This window comes from Crocodylus siamensis, chromosome 9, assembly GCF_052110815.1.
Source record: "Crocodylus siamensis isolate JL-2025a chromosome 9, ASM5211081v1, whole genome shotgun sequence".
Taxonomy (NCBI): domain Eukaryota; kingdom Metazoa; phylum Chordata; order Crocodylia; family Crocodylidae; genus Crocodylus; species Crocodylus siamensis.
The window spans coordinates 22,755,309-22,780,428 of NC_143403.1; the positions used below are offsets into that span (position 1 = coordinate 22,755,309).

Below are 25,120 nucleotides of genomic sequence, written 5' to 3' on the forward strand. Positions count from 1 at the left end.
CTGAAAAGCTGTATAATTCATGATACCCGAGATAATGGCAACCAATGCGAGATTTTGATAATGTAAGGAATACATTTCTTTTTCTTTTCTTTTCTTTTCTTTTCTTTTCTTTTTTACTTGTAAGCCAGTTTGAATGATCTCTGACTTGAAGTGGTGGAAAAATTGATTGAACTATTGCTGATATTTCAGTTTTGTAATTGCAATGTTACTGTGATTTTTTTTTTTTTTTTAAAGTTTTACAGTATTGTTTTAGTTATATTCTAGCAGCAGGGGATTTTGTCCCATGTGGAAGTCTAGCTTGCCAGTTTTTAATGCCCTTCTTTCTCTATTAACATTGCAGGCTGTGCCACGTGTATGTTCACTGTGCAAACTATTAGGCTTATTTTTAATTAGGAATAATTAATGTTGTATTATTATTAAATGTGCTTGAACATTTGCCTGTCTGTAAAATACTGAGCAGTTTTCAACAATATGTAAATTATAGTAGAAGCATTTTTAATGGATTTTTTTTTTCCTCATCCCAATCAAAATGTTCAGTAAAGGGGACAGTGTATGGTATTAACTTTCTTGAACTCATGGCCTGGAATAAAGAAGAGGAATCTATGGGAAGAAAGGAGAAAAGGGGGGGAAGATTTTTAATTGACTAAATGGTATTTCTTTGTTAGAGAGTGTTCCTCTAATGGTATATCAAAACATTTATGGCCTGAACACCACCTGTATTTGTTAGGATATCAAAAGAAAGTAAATGGTAATATTAATTCTGCGTATATTGAAGACGTATAATGTGAATCAAAATGAAGCAGCTAATACTAAGTCTGTATTTTAACTAGAAGCTTAGACTTCAATTTTCTTACAATATTCTTAAATTTGTATAGACTGCTTTTTCTTATGATGTCATTAAAAAAAATAAAGGCATGCTTTTTCTGTTAACTTCTGAAGCAATAATTTAACTTTGTAGTCTGTTCAAATTTTATTTACTGCAATGCACTATGTAGATAGTCTCTGAGTGAAATATTTAAAACTTGGGATTTTATATTTGGTAATTCATAAAACTGGTAAAATTGGAATTATTTTAAATTTCCTGTGCTTAGGATCAGGCAAACTGTCTTAACTAATTTAGAGCTCTGTTTTCTAATTCAGTGGTCAGCAACCTTTTAAGGTTGCAGGCTGAATTGACTCAGCTTGGGTCAGAGGCAGGGGTGCTAGGACCCAGCCTCTGCCACCACTTTTCCCTGGCTGAATGCTGCCGAAGCCCCATGTCTGTGGGTCAGATCAAATATATCCATGGGCCAGAGGTTGCAGACCCCTTCTTTCATTGAATCCTTATTGTATTTTTGCTCTTTTCTCTGTGTCATATAATGCATATATGTTTTGTGCATCTCAGCCTTTTGACTAAGATCAAGTGAAGATCTCAGAAGTAAATATGGGAACCTTTATAATGCTTAACTTTTACTGTAGTGTGAATGTAAAACTGTCTAGCTTATTAGCCAGAGAAGAATTCTTGGGTTTCGCAATACAAAAATTTCTGAGGTTAGATATTGACATTCAAAAAGCCTGAAGCAGAACTAATCAAACCTATGTGGGTTTCTATAAGTGGTAAGCATAGGTTAGATCAGGAGTGAATAGAACACACAGTTGCCCGGTGGGGGGCGGGGAGGGGTGGGCATGCAGGATGCCTGCACTAGCTAGCTGAGGCCAGCGGGTTGGGGGCATTCCTGCATGCCTTTTGGCAGGCCCCTTGGGCTGCCAGAGACTGGCAAGCAGTCAAGCTGAGCACCAGGGTTGTCTGTCAGGCATGGATGAGCACATCTGCACCCCCCTACCATTACTGTGGGCCTTCCTCTGCGCCCAGTCCTAGGCTTCCAGGAAAGCCCCAGAGTGGGTCACCATGGCAGGTTCCCTCTTCCCCCCCCCTCCCCCCCTTCCCCCCCCCCGAGTTGCCAGGTGTGCGGAAACCTAGGACTCGGTATGGGGGAGGGTTGGCAGTGACAACAGGGGTTGGGGGCATGCTCGCCATGCCTGGCAGCCAATTGGTTGTGGCCTGGGCACTATGTAGAAGGAAGTATTGGGCTCCTCAGGACTCCAGCACCAGCAGCAGCTGGCGGCAGGGCAGCTCTGCTGCGGGAAGGATTGGGCCCCTTGGAGCTCTGGCACCAACAGCAGATGACAGCAGGAGTCCAGGGATCCTCCCTCTGCACCCTCTTCCCTTCCTCCGCTGCCCAGTACAAGCCTCCTTGGCTGCCAAGCCATCCTGCTGCTAGAGTCAAGTCCTGAGGGGCCCGAACCTTCCCTCAGCGGAGACCTCCCATCCCTGCTGTCCAGCACAAGCCTGCCAGCTGCTTCCTGCTGTTGGCTCGGCTCTGTGCTGTCTTGTCTGTGTGACAGCCTGGGGATTGATCCGGCTGGACACTTGGCTGGAGCAGCCGACCAGAGGGGAAGTGCTAGCATGTCTCCCTGTTGGGGGGTGAGGGGGGCGGCTAGTGGGGAGCTGCAAAGGCACCTGGGATGCCAGCAGATAGTGATCTAATATGAATCAGTAGAGGTTCTAGTACAGAAGTTCAGTGCACTGGTCTAACCTCAATCGATTAGGTTTGAGTGCACGTAGCTCAAGGTCTATCTTAAACTGGGTTTAGTCATTTTTAAATTAGTCTGTGTGCTGAACTTCTGTTCTGTTATGAGTATAGTCTAGTTTTCAGTCACTTATACTGGTTTATGTTTAATGTCTGTACCTGGCTTAAAGTGGCTGTGTTCTGACAGTACCAATTGTTGGGAACAAAATCTACCAGTTTAATATCTTCATTTTACCATCCTCTGTCTCCCATAACACTCCAGCACAATACTTCAGTAAGCAGTTATAGGGAGGAGTGTCACCTGCTGAATCATTAATATTGCTTGCTGCAGCATCCTGCGGCTTCTTCTGTTGCAAAGGTACTCTCATCAAACTACTAATTGGCCCGCCCTTTTCTTACTGTATGAGTAGCAACTTAATAAATTGCAGTGGAAGGTCACAGCACAGTGGCATCTTTAATCTTGTTCTTTTTGCTGCTGAATGGCTGAGAGGCAAAAACTGCAATATTAATTGCGTTTTGGCCACTTGGCAGCAGGGGAAGTGCATGGCAAAAAGAACGAGATTAATGGCACCTCTGCACTGTGAACTTCTGCCATGATTTAGGTAGGTCCCTACTTACGAGAGATGAGCAGTCGCATCTTGGGAGGCATGCCTACAAGCCTCTTGTTAGTCACTAAAATTCTCCCCTTTAAGGCATTATTTTAAATATAAAACATTAATGTTGTAAGATCCCTCTAAAAATGTTACCTTTCAGGGGAATGGTGTCAGACCATAGTAATCACGTGTTATTTTGGATGTCACTTCCTACGATACATATGAGAAACATTTCTCTTACTGAAAGTGTCATATTAATTGCCTTGGTCAAAATGCATACAGTTTTATTTAAAGTCTCTCTTACCAACAGACACTGCTCACTTTGGCAACCAAACTGTGATGAAGTACTCTTCAAGTGGTCCTTGCTGGGGACCATTATGGCCTTGTCTGGTTTTTGAAACAACTCCTCAAAGACATTCTGAATTCGGCTTCTAGGGCAAGAGGGGAGCCCAGGCTCTTTCCTCACCTTCAGTCCTTACTTTTCCTAGTTCTTGATGTCCATGACTCTCCTCAGAGATGGACTTCACCTCCTTTTGGAGAAACCCACACTTCCAAGTAGCAAAACAGACAGCCTCTTCTTCAGTCTGGGGACATTTACAGTGGCAAAGGCTTTCTGTCTCCTCCAAAGGGGTTAAACAGTAGGCCTGTGTAAAGCAGCAAGTATTCGCTTCAAATTCAGATTCAGCTGATTTGAAGGGACAGTGATTCGATTTGGTATTTGAATCACTGTCCCAATTTGATCTGGCTGAATTGGATCCAGAGATTCAGTGCTGATTCAGAGATTTGGCCATAGACTGCATAGAAGGCAGTAGTCTTCACCACACTAGGCACAGCTGCCTCCAGCTGGTAAGTGTGTTGTGGTGGGCAGAGGGGGAGGGAAGGGGCATGGGGGGCTAGATCAATGCCCCCACAGTGAGAGAGGGATTGGAGCTGGGCCTGGGACAAGCTGCCCAGCTGGGGCGAGGGGCCACAGGACTCAGGGAGAGTGGCTCCTGCCACTGCATGTCACCGTGCTCTGCCGGTCCGGGAGGGCATGGGAGTGGGCGTATGTCCCTGGTTCTGTGTGGGGTGGGCTGGGCCGAGCTGCACTTCGGATGGGTGGTGGAAAGTGCTGGGAACAGAGTGTGTGCCCTCCTGCCACTCACCCAGCCTCCCTGCATCTCTGGGACAAGCTGCTGCTTTGCCCCAGCTGGGCAAGCAGCATCAGAGCATGGCAGCAGGTGCATGCACCCAGATCTGCGCGGGGCAGGCTGGGCTGGGCTGGGCCGGGCTACACACCGGACAGACGGTGGAAGTGCTGGCAGTGGGAGCTATGCCCTCCTGCCTGTTGGCCAGCCTCCCTGCACCTCCTGGACAAGCTGCAGCTTCGCCCTGGCTGGTTGAGTAGCGGTAGGGCGTGGTAGCAGGGGCATGTACCGTGATCAGGGAAGGGCCAGTAACTTATATTGGATTAATGTAAAGCAGGGGATGTGTAGTTAGGTTTGTTGTTTTTTCTGAATAGTGTTGGGCAGTTCATGCCACATTGAGTTGACTTCCAGTAATTGAATGGTGTGTTTGTCCTGGAGATGTTTAGAAAAGATCGAAATGTCAAGATTGGCTGTTGGGAGAGACAGAGACTTGTTATGAAGGTTTTGATAGTATGGTTACAGCCTTAGTTGGTTTAAGGTCATAGGGAAGTAGGGCTGGAAGGGACCACATGAGGTCATTTAGTTCAGCCCTTTACTCAACATGTAATTAACCCCTGACTAAACTATCTTAGTCAAGTGTCTGTCTAACCTGCTGTTGAAGGGATGGAGATTATACAACTTCTCCAGGTAGCCTGTACCGGTGCTTAACCACACGTATAGTCCGAGTTCTTCCTGATCACCAATTTAAATTCCTGTTCAGCAGTTTGAGGCTATTGCTCTCAATCTTGTCTCCTCACAGACCGTGAAAAGGCTATCTCCATCCTCTTTGCAGTTGCCCTTCAGGAATTTGAAGACTTTTATCAAATCCCTCCTCAGGCATCTCTTCTTCAAACATTAATTTAGTATTGAACAATTACAAAAAAACAACTGGATTATGCAAGAAATAAAATAACTTTTAAGGGAATTGATACTATATGAGTGGAAATTGTATATAAAATATATACAGATTAAATGCATATTGAGGGCATTGTTAACAATATTTGACACATGATTATCCTATTTTGATCTCTTATTAAGATTTTGACTTTTTCTTTAGGTTCAATTTATGAGCCAATTAAAAGCATTAACCTTCCAAGGCCAGATGGAGAAAGTCTGTGGGATAAACTGGATCGTTATTATAGAATTGGTAAGTAAAGTTTGGGAAATCTTGCTTGTGATACAAGAATCTTAGCAACTTGCTAAATTAGTAAAGGTTTCCAAAAATGATAGGTAATCTCACTTCTTGTCCCAGAATAATGCCTGAGATCTTATTTGTTTAGAGCAGGGGTGTCTAAACAAACATCCATGGAGCCACATCATCCAGGACCCAGTCCTGCCTATGGGTCTCAAATGGATCTACAGGCAGCATGGGAAGTACACTCAAGGCTCCCATATGTTATGTATGGCAGCTACTCTGGAACTATGTTGCATGCAGCACCCGTTACAGTGTACGTCCGCTCCATACTAGATCAAGCATATGTCCCAGGGCAGCTAGAGCAGATTGCATGTAGCATGGCTCCAGCATGGTTGGAGCACCCCAGCTGCTTTGGGACATGCAATGTGCACCACTCTGGGACATGCCCTGTATGTGACACCCACTCTAGGACACTTGCTGGGTCCGTCACAGAACAGATGCACGCTGGAGTGGTTGCCACGTGTGGCAAAGTCTTGGAGTGACCAAAGAAGGTGTCACATGTGGTGTGGTATGATTCTGGAGCATACAGTCTGGGACCACACCGCATGTGATGCCCATGCCAGGGCCTCGCGGCATGTGGCACCAACTCTGCCTCTGGGATATACACAGGATGTGTCATGGAACAGCTGCATGTTAGAGTGGATGCTGCATGCAGCGCGGTTCCAGAGCAGCTGGTCCAGGACATATACTGTATGCAGTGCCAGCTCTTGCTGCTCTGGGATGTGTGCTGGATAGGGTCAGTCTGTGGGCCTGATCTGACCTGAGGGTTGATCCCACACCACTCATTTGGTCCACAAATGACTTTTGACACCACTGGTTTAGAGAGACTTTAGGTAATTGTTATGAATTGAAATTAAAGGGGTTTACATGTCATTACAAATTCTTACAGTAAAAATGTTAGTGGAAAACTATGAAACTATGAAAACTTTTTATTGTGAATTAATATAGGTGTCAGTGCACTATATGATTGTTCCCTTTTTTTTTTAAATCAAATCATTTGGTGTCAAAAATACAGCTTGTGGAGTGGATCTAGCATTGCTGCCCATGTGTCCTTGAGTGATCTGCGGGTAGTAGGGCTGTGCGAAGCTTCGGGTCCTGATTCGATTCAGAGGAGATTTGGCCTGATTTGGCGGCCAAATCTCCGAATCCAAATCAAATCGGGAGACCAATAAAACGGTCCGAATTGATTTGAAGCCTCTGAATTGATTCAGAAAAGATTTGGAAAGAGATTCAGCAATTAGGGTAGTCCCAGCTTGCAGCTGCAGGGAGTGGGACCCAGGCTCTGTGCCAGTAAGTAGGGGGCAAAAGAAGAAGGCTGGAGAAAGGGAGAGGGAACCATGGGAGGACCCCTGCCAGACTCTATTCCCTGCTTGGTCCCCCCCTAAGTGCCCCCTGACCCGTGCCCACTCTCCCAGCTCTATCAAGCCCCACCTGCTTGTAAAAAAAAAAAAATAAATCCCCACACTCTGAAGTGAATACTGCCCAGTTCGCACAGGCCTAACAGGCAGCATGCAGGGTGCTTCTCATGGCCCCATGTGCCATACGGAACATCTACTCCAGCTTGTGTCCTGGAGCAGTAGAGTGGCTGTTGCATGCAGCACAGCCCTGGAGCGTCTGCTATGCTGCTCTGTCTATGGCTATGCCATGCATGGCGGTTGCTCCAAGGTTCCCTCTACACCCAGAATGCTGGTCTGGTCTGTAAGCCTGATCCTGCCTGGTGAGTTTGACAGTGGTTGTCTCATTAACTGCTGAAGTTTTAAGCTTTTGATATTCAGTGGTACAGCATAGTAAACAAATGCTGCCCTTTTCGAAAAAGAAGGATGAAACGCTTTTAAAACACATGAAACACTTTCTTGAAACAGAAATTAAGGTTATGGCTTGATCTACCCATATTTTACATTAGTAAAGTTTGTAATGGTTTTGTTGCCTTTATCTTTGCTGTGAAGTAGGTTCAGTATAATTTTAGTAGTTGGCCAGGGCAAATCAGTGCTGTTTGCCATTCATCTACACTCCTACTCTGGTCAGTCTTCTATTTCAGTGTTAAGCAGGCTAGATTCTTTTGAGTAGATGTGACATCTTTTATTAGACCAACTGAGTAGCTGGAAAAAAGCTCTTAGCAAGCTTTTGGGTGCACCCCAGTTTCATATTGGGGTGAATTAAGTAGCTTATGTATTTTTTGGTATATAGATATAAATTAAACATTTAGGTTTAGCTTTAAATATGAGTAACTTATATTGGATTAATGTAAAATTGTTCACATGAAATTTCCTTTTACTTACTGAAATAAGTTGCTTAAGCTGATTTGTAGGTATCTCCATGAAGGAGGGTTATTTAGCAAAGTTATAGTGAAGTTATTTCATGATGTTTTGCTCAGTTTGAGGTACTTCATTAACTTTTAAGGAATACTTTAAACACCTAATGAACTAAAAAATGTAAAATGAATAATATGTACATAATTAAAAGAAACATTTTTGACAAGAATGAAAAATGTAAGTTTTCAAAGTGGGAACAGCATGCCTGAAATCCTAAACCATTTATTTGGGAATGATTTCTTGACCTTGGCTTGCCTTTGAGATTTTTTTTTTTTAGGGTAATCCAAATATTGTAAACTTTTTTTTTTTAAATTTGAATTTCTAAACAATGATAATGCCTGTACACCAATAAGTAGATGCAAACTATTGCACTGGGGACATTCCATTCTGATTTGGCTGCAATAAAGCTATGACTGCAGAGAAACTGCTTTGAATGCTGATTTTGAAGAAGTATTGAAAAGTATTTCATTTGAAAAGAAGCCTTGATGCATGGGGGGGGAAAAACCTTTATGCTTAGAACTCTAATTTATTTACCGCTCTAGCTTTTATTCTTACTATAAAGTTTTGTTGCAGGTTTGTTGTATTTTACTCTTCTAACTTTTTTAAAAAGCTGTCTTCAGACTGGGAGAAGCTGGAATAGTAATTATAACTTTTTTTTTTTTTCTTTACAGTGAAGTCAACCGTGTTGCTCTATCAGAGTCCAACCACAGGTCTCTTTCCCACAAAAACATTTGGTGACAACCAAAAGGCAAAGGTTCATGACAGTCTTTACTGTGCTGCATGTGCTTGGGCATTAGCACTTGCATACAGGTAACTTTTTTAAAAAGAATATTACATAAATGAAATACAGATTTAGATAGTGGTTCAGTTCTCTGGTAGAGTTAGAACAGTGAAACCTTAACTGTAGACACTCCCTTGGATTAAAAAGGAGGGTGAATAGTTCTGTGTTTGGAGGTTTTATTTTAATTAAAACCTTAAAGGAAACCCAGATATTTTCAAAGTGATACTGTGGAAGTAACGATTTTTTTCCTACAAGAGCATTTCTCCTACTTTAAAAAAAAATGAAATTAAAACTGAACTGTTCTGAAAAATGAATTTGTGAACTTTGGAAATGAGGACACAAACTATAGATCCCAATTGACTTCAGAATTTCTCGGTTTTAAATGTATTGTATTGTTTTCTTTAAACATCTGCCCTATTGATGTCTGAGAAGCTCATTTCTAACCTACTTCAGTTTCAGCACAGAGTTGTATTCCTCCTACCAAATCTTGTCTCTAGGTATAAGTTCAACTTTTGCTCTGTTCTGTGCTAGTTATGGAGGATCATAAGAAATTTTATATTCACTGATTTCAACATTAAAATATGGTGGGGCAAGGCACAGGACAGAGCTGCAAGTGGCTTATCTGGGTGGTGTGGGGAGCGGGGAGCAGCTCCTGCCACTACATGGACCATGGGAGGGCATGGAGGGGCATGTGCCCCCTGGATCTACACTTGGGGTGAGGGCAGGCTGGTGCTGTGGTCTGGGGGCAGCATCAGGCTTTTCCTGGCAGAGGGGCCACACTCGGGGGGGGGGGGGGGGGGGGGGCGGTTCTGGAAGGAGGACTACGGCGACTTCTGGGGTGGCTGCAGCCCCCTCGCCCCAGCACTGCTGCTGTCTGCCCTGAGTGCAGCCCCAACCCAGTCTCTCCACTGGGAAAAGCTTTAGTGCAGCCCCTGGCCCAAACCCACAGAGGCAGCCTGCCCACACCTCATGCACGTATCTGGGGACACACGCCCCCATGCCCTCCCAGGATGATCATAGCAGTGGGGGCCACCCCCCTCCCCCAGTGCCTCCAGACGAGCCGCTCACAGCTCCGTCCCATGCTCTGCTCCACCCTGGCTGGGCAGCGCCAACCCCTGCCCCACTTCCTCTCTCACTGTGGGAGCCTTGATCTGCCCCCCCCCCCACGCCTCTTCCCCCCCATAACAGACTTACAAGCTGGACATTGCTCTCTGTGCAATGATAAAGGTATGCACAGGTCATTTATTTGACGCTGGCTGGTGTGGCTGAAAAAAAGCTTACTGCCAATAATGTCAATTTTCTTCATGTTGGTGCCTATACGATATGGGACTGATGTATCTGTGCACCTCTAGCAAAAAAGGTATGTTGGTGGGGGGTGGGGTGTCTACATGGGTACCCTGCTCCTGCCCTTGTGGGCAGAAGGGCTGGGTGGTATACAACTAGTTGGTGGACACCACGGGCTGAATGAAAGTGCCTGGTAGGCTGGATCTGGCCCATGGGCCGTATTTTACCTGCCTGTGTACTAAGGTAATGTGAGTTCAACTGTTGTGTATTTATAAGAAAGGAGAATGCCATGGTAGTGATGAATAATCCCTACCATCAGTCAGCATCATGCAGTCAGGAGATAATCATTTTCCCTAGCACAATTCTCCTATATCTGCGAAGAGCTAATTATAATTTGTTACAATTTTTTGTTTAAGTGCAGATGATTACCCTATGGATGAAAAATGTTGAGCTACTTATACTTTGATAATGTTTATGTGTTTTAAGTTATATTGTTCCCTCTTTCTCCCCCGGCTTTATTTGATAATGTGTTTAAAATTTTGCCTGAAAACCCAAATCTGATGTTTTTAACTAATACTAATTAATTAGCATCCTGCAAAGGCTATTCTTCCCAGTTTTGTTTCATTTTCATTGTTAAGTTATAATAATTTTAAAAAGTTAAATAAAAGGAAGTTAGACTTTAAAATGTGATAGTTACTCCTATATTTCATGCATGTTGAAGGAATTCTTTAAATCCTTTTTTGTTTTTTATTTCCTCCACTCTGGCGTGAGATGCATGGAATCTGTTTTGTAGCTTAGGGGAAGAAGAGGTAGTGGGGAAAAAAATTATAGGTAAACCTACATTCCCTCATACATTTGCACTTCCCATGTTTTTGAAAATAAAGTTCCAGCTCCTGGCTATGCAACTGGTTTAGTGTGATTAATAATCTCTGCTCTCAAAAAGTCCAGTAGTAGAAGGGTGTTGCAGGGGATCTCCTGCCTTGCTATATAGTTGGGATGTGTGCTGGGCTCAGCCTGAGACAACAGCAGTGTTTTGCCCTCCTTGCCTGGTTCCCCCTGGGTGTTTCCCAAACTCAGGAGCAGGAGTGGGGAGGGGGAACTTGCCCCACAATGCTACTGTTGCTGTCCCAGACTCAGTCCAGCCCCCACACAGCCCAGCTAGAGTGAGACAGGAGTTTCCCTTGCTCGCAGCACAGCAGTGTCAGCAGCAGGCAGGGAGTGGGGAATGGAAGATGGGAAAGGGTGGGGAGGGTATGTGCCTCTGAACATGGAGGGGAAAGAAGGAGGGGACAGAAATTCTTACCATCTTCAGGACTTAAAGAAGTCCTTGGCTGCTGCTCCTACTGTGTGGTCAAAAACATCCCAGGCCTCTGCATCTACTCCTGGCCAGTAGTAAAGTAAAATAGATGTTACAAATCAGAAGCACTGTGAAGCTGTGTTGGATATTTTGTAGAATTCACCTTCCATATACAATTATGTTCCTGCCTCTGCCATGTGCTGCTTTCAGAACGCTCTAGCTACTGTTCCCCAAAATATTCTAAAGAACACTGAGATTTGGCATTAGGTGATTAAAAAATATCTAGGAAACTGATAAAACTTTAATAGACCTCTTTACTTTCTCGAGGTTATAGTTAGAGTTTAGACAAATGTTTCAGAACTGTAAGCCTATTCAGTACATATTTCGTTGTCTTTACTCTTTAGGGATTTACCTTTTCCCAGCTTGAATTTTTTTAACTGAAGCTATATATCTCATTTTGGTCTTGTTTTGTGTATCTAAATAGATGTAATACCAGTGTTAAAAAAGCCTTCAAATGATACGTTGTCAGACTATGCTGTGAGTCATAAAGCTATCACAACATTGTTATTTGTATGACTCGTGAAAGCCCAGGATACCCTAATAACTCCTTCCTCATTGCAGTACACTCCCACTTCGGCATCGTGCAATAGTCCTTAAATGAGATGCAATAAACTTAGTGATGGTAATAACTAAGAATAGTAATGTGATAATTAAGTATGCATACGCTTAAAGACTACTGTTGTGTGGGTGTTTATATGTATATATATTTGCATTGCTTTAGTCCCTTTCGTCTGAATAGGGAAATACTATAATATTTTTCCTGTCCAAAATATAACTGTTTGACTGTGTGAATTACAGCCATTTTGTAAAAATAATAAAAAACCCAAAGAAAATTGTTCCTGAATATAAGGGTATCCTAAACAAATCAAAGTAGAACAAATTTTGCTCTTTTTAAATACCAAAGCAATTTTCTTTCTGTGTTTTTCTTTTCTTTTTTCTGGTTGAGGGGGTAGAGGGCAAATTTCTACCCTCAGTTTTTGTTGCTAAGTTAGAGTGTAAACTAAAAAACTTGGATTTTTTTATCAAAGAAAAGCTGACAGGATGTTTCCTTGTTTAGCTGCAAAATAATAGCAATAGCATGGGCCCCTTTTTAATACTGTGCTAACTATGTAGTTAAATGCATAATTATCAAAAGCACTAATGCTACCTTTAACTTCTTCCTAATGCATTTCCAATTTGTTTCTTGGGTTATCTTTCTTACCCAGGCGTATTGATGATGACAAAGGAAGGACTCATGAGCTGGAGCATTCTGCTATAAAATGTATGAGAGGAATTCTCTACTGCTACATGCGTCAGGCTGATAAGGTAAACCACTGCAGTATGGACACAAGCTCTCACTTAATTCTAAAGGATTAATTTAACTATAAGCAGTGGCATCTTCTATATATAGATAAAATTAAAAGGGCAATGCAATACTCCAGTGCAGCCTAGCTAAGAAATGACTGCTTCCATTTTCTGGACCCAGCAATATGAAAATTTGGAAGGTAAGAAGCACTTCATCCAGAGAATAAATTGTCAGATATATTCAAAATTACTTTGTTTTTCTGGCCCTGATCCATAGTTCTACTGTACAATGGCTTCACTGCACAATTCTTTCTACTGCAGTTGTCTGCAGGGGACTGGGAGAATAGAACTCCTTCCCATTTGTACACCCCAGCATGGGGCCAAGAAGCACTGACAGCCTAAGTGTAAGCCAAAAGAATGAAAGGTTCTTCATACATAGGTATTTATTTGCAAGTCCTGGGAAGAATGGGAGAGATTTAAGTGCTGCTGCTGTTTTTCCTGAAAGGGCAGCAATATCTAGGAGTATAAATAGAAGGGAGAAGGCTGGAGACTAAAAATCCTGACTGTATTTTGGTGTGGATTTTATTGGACGTGTCCATTATGCCTTCTTTGGGAAACCTATAGCTAGGAGCTACTGGAATTCATGTTGGAAACGCTCTGCGCAGAAGCTCCTTCAATCATGAAGTTTCCCTTGTGTGTTCCTCTTGCTGCTCATTGGAGAGGAGCCATGTTGCTTGCTGTTCATTCCTGACTGGTGGGGAGGCAAAAACTGTGGTTTTAAATATGCCATGGTTTTTGTCTCCTGCTACTGATTGGCATAAGAGCTCCAGTGGCCCCACCACTTGCTGCTGAATTGACGGGAGGCAGAAACCACAACATATTTTAAAATATGGTTTTCACCTCCCAGCAGCCATCAGGAGCAAGCAGCAGGGCTGAAGGGATCCCTCTGCCGATCAGCAGTGGGTGATGCACAAGGAAAACTCCCAAGATTAAAGGAGTCACTGCTCAGCACACTTGTGACAAATTCTAGTGTTCCCTACCTATAATAGACTCTTTTTTAAAAAAAATAGAGATTAAAGGAACAAATTTAAGACTATTTGTGAGATAAGTTTAGCTCAGTGATTCTCAACTGGGATGATGCAGTCTTTTTAGAAGGATGACACAGGTGCAGTGGGGTCAGCACGATGAGAAATTAAATTAGTGCCACTTTAAATGGGGTGCCTCTAAAATCAGAAACATTATACAGGGATGCCTGGCATCTAAAAAGGTTGAGAGCCAGTAGTCTAGCTGAAACTCTGGGGAGGGTATTATGATTAGGGGGAGGGTTGTTAGCTTTATTTTTAATTAGTTAACATCAACATTTTATACTTAAATACACATCCTTTCTGAATGGGTTATTTGGCAAGGTGATGTGATATTGTCCTAGAAAGCAGATAATTCAAGGAGGCTTACTTATAAGAAGATGTCCCCCAGAGGTTAAGACTTGCAAATATGAATATAATTATTTTCTTTTTAGCAAAATATGTAAATCTTTTATTTTACTTCACTTTCTGATGATTTTGCAAGTGCTAGATGCATCCCTTTTCAAGAAAGAAGAAGAATACATTACTTCTTTAACAACTCTTAAAGTTTAAAATTTGCTGGTTATGTCATATAAAACATAAACATGAAAGAAGGTGTTTTTGTTGCATCAACGTGCTTTTTTTAAATCTTCACTTATGCATTAAAATGACTGAATTGTTTGGATTTATTTTTTAATTAATAAGTGTAGTGTGGTCTGTCTGGAGAAGAAAATGATAGATGAGAGGAAAAGAAAGTTCTATTTGCTTTTTGATATTGGAACTATATAACAAACCTATAATTTGTCTACCCATGCTCGATACTGCACATCATTATGAACAAAGATCTTTTAAAATATTGTGTTACTAATCATTTATAGATTCTTGAGTATTTTGCAGTAACAAAGCAAGCAACTTATACCATATTAGTATAACCTGAAATATGTTCTCAGATTGCAATAATACATGCATCTCTAACAAGTAGGGGTACACCAATAAAGATATTCTTTGCCAACACAAATAGCACATTATTAAACAATCATATTGGCCAATACTGATCTGATGGACAAATTACAGGAATGCAGCCAGGCAGCTTTGAGAACAGCACCCTGTAAATAAGTCTGTGGAGGGGAAGGGGTGTGGGAAGGCAGATCGAGGCCCCATGGTGAGGGAGGGAGTGGAGAAGGGGCAGGCACTGCCCAGTCAGGGACCCTAGGGCTGGGAGCAGGAAAGAGTTATAAGCGGCTTGGGGCATGGGGGGGGGGGCTTCCTGTTGCTGCACACCCCTGAGGGAGGCATAGGGGGGATGTACCCCCCCTGGATTTGTGCATGGGGTGGAGGCGGGCTGCCCACTGCGGGCTTGGGGCCAGGGGCTGCACCAGCCTCTTTCTGGTGGGGGTGCTGGGCCAGGGCTGAGCTCAGAGCAGGTGGGAGTGGGACAGGCTCAGCTGTGCAGGGTGGGCAGCAATGGTAGTGGAAGGGGTGGCTATGGGGGGCAAGGCAGATTTTGGGGTGGCTGTAGCCCCCCCAAACCCTCCTAGCATCACCCCTGCATGGGGTGCCTTTCCCTTTGGAGCCCTGTGCTGAGGGGTGGGCAGGGGGCATGCAGCCAGCGTAGGGCTCCTGAGGGAAAGGCAGCAGAGCAGAGTGCTCTGAGGAGGGGTGCTGCTAGGGGGACTGTGGTGGGGCTATCGCCTCCCCAGAAATCTGCCTTAGGGCCCTCCCCAGTAGCCATCCCTGCCACCACCTGCCTTGTGCAGCTGAGCCGGCCCCACTCCTCCCACTCTGAGCCCAACCCAGCAACCACACCAGGAAGAGGCTGGCGCAACCCCTTTCCCCGAGCCCACCAGATGCAACCCACCTCTGCCCTGCATACAAATCAGGGGAAGCACATGCCCCCATGCAGAGACAGGGAACTGTCCCCTTTCTCTACCCTCCCATGCCCTCTGGACGAGCTGCCTGTGGCTCCCGAGGTCCCATTCACTGCCCTGGCTGGGCAGCATCTGCCCCTGCCCCACTCCCTGCCTCACTGTGGGGGTCTCAGTTGGCCTTCCCTATGCTCCTTCCGTCCCCCACACCTCTTCTGTCCCAGAGACTTACCTGCAGGGTGCTGCTCTCTGAGCTGCCTGGCTGCATTCCTGTCTGCATGCATGTACATGGCATTTATTGGTGACATTATTGGCTACACCGGCCAAAAAAAGCCAAAAGACGATAATATTAACTTTCCTTTTATCAGTGCCGATCTGATAAGTGCACCTCTACTAAAAGTGTTCAAACTTCTATTTATTTATGGTACGTGTTGTTATATAGATCTAAGCAATGTGCATTTTATCATGTCTCAGCTAAAATTATGTTAAAATATAGTACTACTGTATTTAACTTTATGATGTCATATAATCCACAACACCCAAATCTCAGAAGAATTAGGTTTATATAGCTCATTTACTTATTAATGAGCCTGTATATGTGCCCTGTAGGTGATACTCATGTTAGCAACTCTGTGTTTTTTCTAGTTTTAGTATTGTTGCTTTGTAGGTTAATAGCTTTGACTAATCTTGGCCTAAATTGATTGTGTCAGTGGAGTTATTTCTCTTTTTGACGTACAGTAGTTTGCTGTGGGGAAAGACCAGAGTTTGTCAGGGGCGGGCAATTATTTAAGGTGAAGGACCGCTTATCCAGTTTTGGCAGGCTGTTGAGGGCTGCATGGGTTGCCCCAACCCCTGGTCACCACCTTGGGACTAATGTCCCAGTGTCTTGGTAAGGATGTCCCCGGGCCAGCACTGGTGGGGCCCAAAGCAGGGCACAGGCTAGCAGGGGTCTGTGGAGCTGGGCTGGGCTGCACCAGCAGGGAGAGGGGGGAGCTGGCCCGGCTGCATAGAGCCCCTGCCAGCTGGGACCCCGCACTCCTGCAACCCTGGTCTGGGCCCTGCCGGCACTGGCCCTGGGACACCGATGCGGACCCTGTGCTCCCGCTGGCTCCCCACCCACTCACTGTCCCCCAACCCTGCAGTACAGGTGGGGGGCAGCGCACAGTCCCAACCCCCTTCTTGCCGGCAGGGAAGAAGCTGGTGCTGAGTGCGGGGAAAAGCAGCCCCTTGCCCACCCCATGGCCAGCTCTCCCTGCTGCAGGCACTCGCAGCCCATGCAGGGCTGTTCGGAGCAGGCAGTCCCACGTGGACTGCAAGAAGCTGCAGCGCAGGGTGCCAGCCACGGGGCGAGTGAGGGGCCACTTTCCCCCACGCTCAGTACCAGCTTGTAACCCAGCTCTGCTGACAGCCTGGGCTCCATGCTGGCTCCGGTCTCGCCCGTTGGGGCTGCATGTGGCAGCAGCAGCAGCCCCCCCGCTTGCTGTGCTTAGCAGTGCTGGCTGCTGTTGCTGCCCACCCGGAGCTCGTGCACTGGGCAGCACAGAGGCGGCGGTGGCAAACACTGCCCAGCAAGGTAAGCGGGGGGGCTGCAGCTGCTGGTGCCATGCGCAGTCCTGATGGGTGAGCCTGGAGCTAGTGCAGGACCCAAGCTGGCAGTGGGGCCAGGTTACAAGGTGGTGCTGAGCTCAGGGCGGGGAAAGTGCCCCTCCCCGCCCTGTGCCCAGTGCCCCACGCTGCAAGTGGCTGCAGCAGGGAGCAGCTGCAATGGAGCAGGTGAGGGCCTGCTTTTCCCTGCGCCAGGAAGGAGCAGGGAAGGAGCCCAGGGAAAAGCTGGGGGTGGGGAGAGAAGTGGTGCTTCCCCCCGCACTGTGGCTGGTGCTGCCTGCCGCAGCCACTCGCAGCCGGCGCGGTGCTGTCTGAAGCAGGCACAGGCAGCTCCACACAGGCTGTGAGTGGCTGTAGCATGGGGCGCTGGCCACAGGGCAGGAGAGGGGCTGCTTTCCCCACCCAGTGCTCAGCTTTTCCCTGGGACACTTCCCTGCCCTCCTGTTCCCCGTCCCCACCTGAGGCTCTGGCACAGGGCAGCCACGTGGTCCCAGGCCAGAAGCCCCTGCTGGAGCTTCCAGATGGGGGGCGGGGCCAGGCAGGTCGTGCTGTTGTGGGAGCCTGCCGGGCTTCCCCCGTGTCCTACTGCCCTTGGTTCCTGTCATTTTTGACAGGAACCAAGGGCAGGTGAATATTAATTTTCTAAATTTTTTAGGGGCCCCGCGGGCCGGATAGAATGGCCTCACAGTCCTGATTCGGCCCATGGGCCGTATTTTGCCCAGCTCTGGTTTATGTGAATAGTAAACAGTAAGGGAGCTGACAGACGTGGAAAAACCCTCCCTCAAAATTGCCACTTTACTATTAGAGGCACCGCATTAGTTTGACCCAGCTCTGCAGCATCTGTATGGATTGGGCACTTCAGCAGGGCTTTTTGACACTTTTATCTAACGCTGATTTAATCAGCTATTAGTTGAAAACTCCAAAAAGCCCCGCTGAAGCACCCAATCTGTACAGACATAGGGTGAGCTAGTTCCAGCCAACATGATGCCTTTTTTGGGCATGTGCTGTGCTCAGTGTGGGGGTGCACTGAGCTTAAAGCAAAGCGCCATTCTTTTTTTCACATCTGTAAGCAGCCTTAATGATCATAGATTGCATATTGTAAATATAGTGACTGTTATTTGTTATGTAACAGCTTGCCTAGGATCGAAGTAAGACTAACCGGCCTATAGTTTCCCAGGTCCTCCTTCCTGCCTTTTTTGAAGATGGGAACCACGTTATGTAGGAGGCATTGGGGTAGAAAAGAATCATGAACTAAGGTTTAGTTCTGTGACAACATTTCAAATCCATGAATTCAAAGTACGTGCGATATGCTTGAATACATTTTCCAGTAGCTTACTAAGATTTTGATTGCACTAAAATGAGCTTTTTCACCTTTTACTTTTTTTGCTACCTCTGTGACACTTCATAAAAATGCCAAATAAAATCCAAGTAAGGATGAAGCAGATTCTTAAACAGCTTATACATAATTTTAGAATAGGAATTTATCACATAGATCTTTTGTTTTCCCCTTCCCTATCAGTACAAAAAATGCTGGATGTTTTGTTTTATTTTAAACTACTCCCATGGTGTTGTATTTTATTTCCAGTCTCATGCCACATTAACCTCTAAAATTTATAAAGCCTGTTTTTGTGCTTAGATTTCAAATTAGCCCTTTTTAACAGCTTCAGTACTGGAAGCAATTATGCAATTTTCTTTTTGTGTATCTTTAATCATTTAGTACTTACTATTCTCTTTGCATAGTAATTAAATTTAAATTCTCATGATGTGCTCCCATGTATACTGAACAAAGATGCAAATGATAAAGTACCAAAATGTCAGTTGAAACTGTTGTTTTATTAAGTAGTAAGATCTACACACTTTTAGATCAGAATTGGAAGAAAAAGAAACATCTTGATTTAATCCAGCTATCCTAGTCTGAAACAACAATACAGTTGTATGCATGAGACTTTAAGATTAAAAACAGCAGTAAAAATTATGCTGCTGTTCAAATGCAGAGCCCTGCAAGAGTTCTTCTGTGCTCGTGTGTTTTACTGATATCCTCTTCAGTGAGAATTGTAGTAAAGCTTAGAACAGTGACTTATACACTGCTCTACACTAATACACTGGTGTCACTAGGCTAGTAAAGAAATGTTGTTCCTTTAAGGAGAGGAATTGTATTTTTAGCATAAATGGCAAAATAAGCATGTAGTAATGCTACTAGCCAAATAAAAGCACATTAGAAATTCATGACATTTTTAGGTATCTAAAGCTAATTTGACTTCAGATTTAAGACAACCCTCCCATAGTTGGGTTCTATATATGGAAAATGTATAAATTTGTTACAATTTCCATGTATAGGATCTAATTACTTGGAGGGCTGTCCTAAATTAATTCCCCCCTCCCCCCACTACTACAGCTTCAGGGGGCAGGTGGCCTGCTTGTCCTCTACCCCCCCCGCACTACTTCTTCCCCTTGCAGTCTTCCCATCCCCTCTGCGACTTGCACCCTCCTGTATCTGCTTCCTATAGCCTGTGCCCTCCTTAGTTTCCTTTCCTTCCCTCCCTCTTCCCTTTTACTGTCAGATGTGTCTCTAGTTGGATTCCCTCCTGGGCTACAGAGCACATGGAAACACAGCCTCTTCCAGCCCCACAGCAGTGCCCTAGGGCCAGACCTCCATTGATGCTGATTGGCTGGGCACAGGACAGAGTTTCCTTGTGTTCCTTGTTCAGGAGGGAATTGAGCTGTGTCTGATAGTAAGGGGGGTGGGGAGGGGCAGAGGGTACAGAGGGCAGGCAGAGTTGGGGTGTGGGGGTCAGGTGGCTGCTATGGTTCTGACTCTGGCCTGAGCACAGGCATGGGGCCAGAGTTGCAACCACAGCAGCTGCCTGCCTTCCCCCCCACCCGTCTTTGTATTAAAAAAGGAGACAAGGGGCCTTCCCCACTGCTAAATGTGGGGAGGGAGGGGGAATGAGATTGGTCTTGGATTGGAGTAAATATAATACCCCTTTTTTAGACAAAAATGAATTGGGAAGGGGGTGAACTAGGCATAGTGAAAGGGAGGGCACTGGTGGGGGGGAAAAAAATCACCTCACAGATGACAGATAATATGAATGTAATAACAGAGGAGAAAAATCAAATGTAAAATGATTGTATAGAATAAAAACAACTTTTAATTCTGGAACAGCTGGAATACAATGGAAGCCATAGCCTGAAGCATACTAAGCATAAACCTTAGCTTCACAGTAAGCATCAAGTATCAGTGAAATGCAATGGCAATAATTAAGTTTCTATGTAGTGCAGAAAATATTTAATTATGAAACTACAGTGATGGGATGAAATATTGAAAGAGGCCATTATTGGTATATTAAACTGAACACTTCTGTCTTTTTATTTTAAAAAAAAAAATTGAACTGGGCATGAAATACTTTTTGTTCTGGATGCCAGTTTGCATAGTTCCAGTGTTTTTTGTAAATATATGTAAATGTTTTATGTAAACCATAATATTAAAGTGATTGGAAGCTTCATGTATTTTGGAACTCTCAAATTTGTACCTTAAAAATACCTAAAATAGATAATGAATTTGTATATTTGTAAAATATATTCAAACTTACAGGATATTTAAAAATTTGTCTTTAGGTTCAGCAGTTTAAGCAAGATCCCAGGCCATCCAAATGCCTTCATTCTGTTTTCAATGCACATACTGGAGATGAAGTCTTTTCCCATGAAGAATATGGTCATCTTCAGGTAAAAACAACACTGTTAAACATAAACAAGGGAGTGGTTTATTCTCAGGTTACTATAGTGCTGTATCTCCTCTCCTTTCCTAGTGCAGGCTTTTGAGACTCACTAGGGTTATGGAATGTGATAAATTGAGATTTCTGCTGCAGCTTATATTGAAAAGAATAAACTCCTTTGAAATCCAACTGTGCTGTATATTTCCTTCAGAAGATATCAATACAGCAGTAAAAATGTTGCTTTCTTTCAAGTGTAAAAAGTGGCCACCAGTAAATAACCCTAGCATAAAAATGTTGCTACACATACTGTACAGTCAATAAAATAAAGGATTAGTGTAATGTTATAGTGGATACTGTATTTTTATCAATGATCCTAGCTTTATTTTTCAGAAAGCCAAGCAATTTAATTTAATAGCAAAGAGTTAAGGGACCTGTCAGCAGTTTTGTTTTAGTTATTCATTTGTTATTCTGTATTGTATGCAGTGCTCACTTCTGAGATTGAATATAATAATTGCTCTACTGTTTTGGGGTTTATTTTGTCTTTTTCAATGTACTGGACATTGATTTGTCCTCTATAACCCTGATCTATCTTTCCAATATAACACACCAATTTCATTCCATTGGTTCGCTTCCTTGTACATGCTCAACATCAGCATCCTAACTCATAACAAAATGAGGTGGTACAACTCTAGGAAACATGCTGCTGTTTTCAAAAGAGTAGATTCAGGATTAAAGCAAAAAATATTGTGCAAGAGTATTAATCAAGAGTGACTTTTATGTTTAGAATTATTTCATTTCTTAGTGTCAATATAGCCATAGTGTTTCCTTCATAAAAGATAAATGTGTAAGAAGCAAAAAATAAAACCCTCAGCTTTCTGCAGTTCTCCTGAGGAAGGGGTTATACTGCTGTCTTCAGGTCTGCAGAATGAAACATCTTCAAGATATGGAAAGAAATTGCAAGGTCATTTGTAAACTTGAAAAGGCCTGAGGCTGATGCAGTGCCCTGAACTCCAAGCCTCTCCTTCTGATTTCAGCTCTGCATCTCTGCTTTTGCTGAGGCAGCCTCTCTTGTGGATTTTTTGAAACCTTCATGCTGAAAAAATTCGGGGGATGCTAGAAAATGCAGTATGCATTTGTCAACATTTTATGCTAGACTTCTGTCACTACAAGGGAGCATTGCCAAGAAGACTAGCCATATCTCCTGCCTTCACTAAGACTGCATGTTCAGATGATCTAGTAAAGATCTCCTAGGTTTGAATTTTTGGTAGAAAAACTTACCTGAACAGACATTTGAGGGCTGAGCCATTGTATAGCCATGGGGTCCCTATGCATGTCTCAGCATGCTTTGTAGACTCCCTAGTCTGCCTGGCAACAGATGAGAGCAGTGCACAGGGCAGTCTGATTGGCTGACCCAGACTGCTTCACAGGCTGTCTTGCTGCGGCATAATGTGAGAGTTGTGAAGAGGCTCCCTGCATGGTTGGAGCAGTAGAGTGAGTGACAAACATCCTCCCTAGACACATGAAGGACTGTGCTGTGGCTTCTTACAAGATATATGTACAAAATTTTGTTCTCCCAGGAGAAACTCTCCCAGGAGTCATTTAGCCCTGGATGTTCCCAAGTTATTTTTCTCCTGGAATGGCCATATTTGCTTTGGGAGAAAAATCCAGAATGTCTGTACACTCATGGATTCTCCTTGGAGTGGAGCAACTCTCCCAGTAGAAACTGTATGTAGCCTAAGTCTCCTCCAAATTGTGAAGTTCCATTCTGAATGAGTGTGCAAGGGCCGTTGCAAAATCAAAGGGGCTATGGTAGGAAATACTTAAGGGTGGTGTTACAGATTACCTTTAAACCTTCCTGAAGGCACTTAAAAATGGAGCGTTCATCCATTAAAGGGTGTTATCCTATTTTAAGTACCATCTAAATGTTTTAAAGATAAGCCAAATGAAATGTGGGTTATCTCTGGTCTTACCCAAGTCATTTCAGGGTATTGTTAGTCAGCTCGAGGGAGATAAACCTCTTAATTTGCAGTCCTCCAGCAACCCAGGATGTGAATTCTCAGCCCTTCTACCCATTCCCACCCTCCACACCTCTACTCAGCCCCTTCCTCCCTCCACATAGAGAGCAGCTGTTTTGAAAGACTTAAGAAAAGCAAGACCATGGAGTGGGAAAAGTATGGTACCCTGGCTCCATGTTCAGAGTGGGGAGCTCCTGGGACTGAAATGCAGGGAAGCCATGCAGCAGGGGGAGATGTACGTGCTTCCCCCCACTCCCTGGTCTCTGTGCATGGTGGCTCCACACTGAGAGTAGAGCTGCAGTAATGCCAACTGTCGCAAAAACATCACAAGGCTTGGGATTTCTAAGTCAAAATAACTCCAACTCGTGATCTCCCAATTGAACCCTTCAAATCTCTGGATTTTCCCAGCTGGCAAGTCTGTGGAGGGGAAGGGGTGGAGTGAGGGATGGGGCAGGGGGAGATCAAGGCCCCCATGGTAAGGGACGGAGTTGGGCAGGGGCTGGGGTAAATAGGGCCCTGGGGCTGGCGTGGGTTGTCCAGAGGCATGGGCGGGGAACATGGCTCCCTGCAGCTGCGTGCACCCCCAGGGGAGGCATAGGGGGCATGTGCCCCCTGCAGGTTGGGCTGTGAGCTGGGGATCTGTACCCTGGGAGCTCATCCATGCAATGCCAGTGTGCTGCCTGCCACTTGGTAGGCAGAGGACGCGCCACATGTGTCCAGCATGCCCCCATGTCCCCTGCCTGCCTGGTGGACGGCATTGGCTTTGTAACCGAGCTCCTGGGGCAAAGGCAGCAGGGTACAGAGCATGAGCCCGCAGCAGGAAGCCTGCCTCCACCCTGTGGGGGGGCATATCCCCCCAAAGTCTCCCCTGGGGCTGCATGCTGCCGTGGGGAGCCAGTTGGCCCCCCTCCCATGCCTTTGGTTGACTGGCCCCAGGGCCTCATTCACCCTGGCCGCTGCTCCTGCTCCACTTCCTCCCTCACTGTGGGAGCCTTGAACTCTGCCCCATCCCACCCCACCCCTTTTCCCTCACCTCACCCCTTCCCCTCCACTTAGCAGCTGGGTGCTGTCTTTGTGTCTGTGTCTCTGCTGCTCACTCCCAAGCCACAGCCCCACCCCCAACCCTGCTACTCCCTCTCACTCCTGACCCACAGTACCCTACATCCTGGCAGGGTGTGTAGGGACCCTTCCTCTCCAGGCTCCAAACCCCACACACACTCCCACAGTTCCCCACACCTTCACAAGTAACGCACACACTTAAAAAATAACGTTTCAAGACTTGTATGCCAATCTCTTGATTTTTAAGAGCTTGTCTCATGATTTTTGGCACGGGGGGTTGTCAATACTGGGGCTGCTGGGGGTTAACCCTCAGTGGCTCCACTCTCAGAATGGAGCCCTTCCCTAATTGCAAAGAGAGCTGGGAATGGCTCCATTCTCGTTTTGGAGCTGCTGCATTAATTTCAGTGTGACTAGAGCCCCGGAAAGAAATTCCCCGGGCTCCTGGATCTCACTGTGTGATGGGTCCATAAAGAGCAGGAACACCAGCGGTTAATCCCCCACAGCTCTGCTCTCAGCAAGAAGCTGCTGCACAGTGAGATCCAGTAGCCCAGGAAAGTTTTTCCCTATGCCTGAGTATCACTGAAAACAATGTGGCAGCTCTGTGCTGAGAACAGAGCTGACAAGGACTAGCCCTGGTATCTTTGCTTTCAGCACAGACCTGCCAGGTTAATTGATGTAATCCAGTGATTCTCAACCCGAGTGCTGTGGCACTGTGGGGTGCCTTGAGATCCTTTTAAAGGTGCCTTAATACTGTTAAGTTTACAGACACTGTTTACAACATGAATCTTGCTTTGTAGAATCCATAATGTTAAAAGTAATCTGTCCTGTTGGGGTCTTTCTAAATTCTTTGCAACAGAAGACTTGCTCTACTATTTTTCTAGGGTATAAAAAAATGAGTGAAAACTAACAGCTGGCATTTACTGAGGGGTGCCTTGAATTTATTGAGGGCTGCCTCAAGTAGCACCTTGTCAAGGATATTTAAATGCATCTAGTTCACCAGAGCTTCTGGGAAGGCATGCATGGGTAGTGTCCAGACAGACAGCAAGGCTAGCCTAGACCGACAGCAAGCACCTAACAAAGCCATGCTTAGTTCTTATGTGGAGCTTGTCATCCATGTATTTCAAAGCACATTGTAAAGGAAGCTCAAAACCATCTCACACTGGGAAGCAGGCAGATAAGCTTCCAAGCTCCTGTGGCAGGCTAGCAGCAGAATCAGGGCCAGAACTCAGCTCTCCTGACTGACAGATCAGAGCATGAGAG

At 44.9% G+C, this 25,120-nt stretch overlaps 1 protein-coding gene across 3 annotated transcripts in view; it reads left to right on the forward strand.

The window, feature by feature from the left end:
- The window catches only part of PHKB (phosphorylase kinase regulatory subunit beta), a 198,946-nt gene that overhangs the window by 22,370 nt on the left and 151,456 nt on the right, over positions 1-25,120 (forward strand). For all 3 annotated transcript variants that reach the window (XM_090062024.1, XM_090062022.1, XM_090062023.1), the window contains 4 exons: positions 5,387-5,476; positions 8,508-8,646; positions 12,464-12,563; positions 20,689-20,796. In XM_090062024.1, the coding sequence (XP_089918150.1) occupies positions 5,387-5,476; positions 8,508-8,646; positions 12,464-12,563; positions 20,689-20,796 (437 nt within the window). The remainder of the gene's footprint in view (positions 1-5,386; positions 5,477-8,507; positions 8,647-12,463; positions 12,564-20,688; positions 20,797-25,120) is intronic.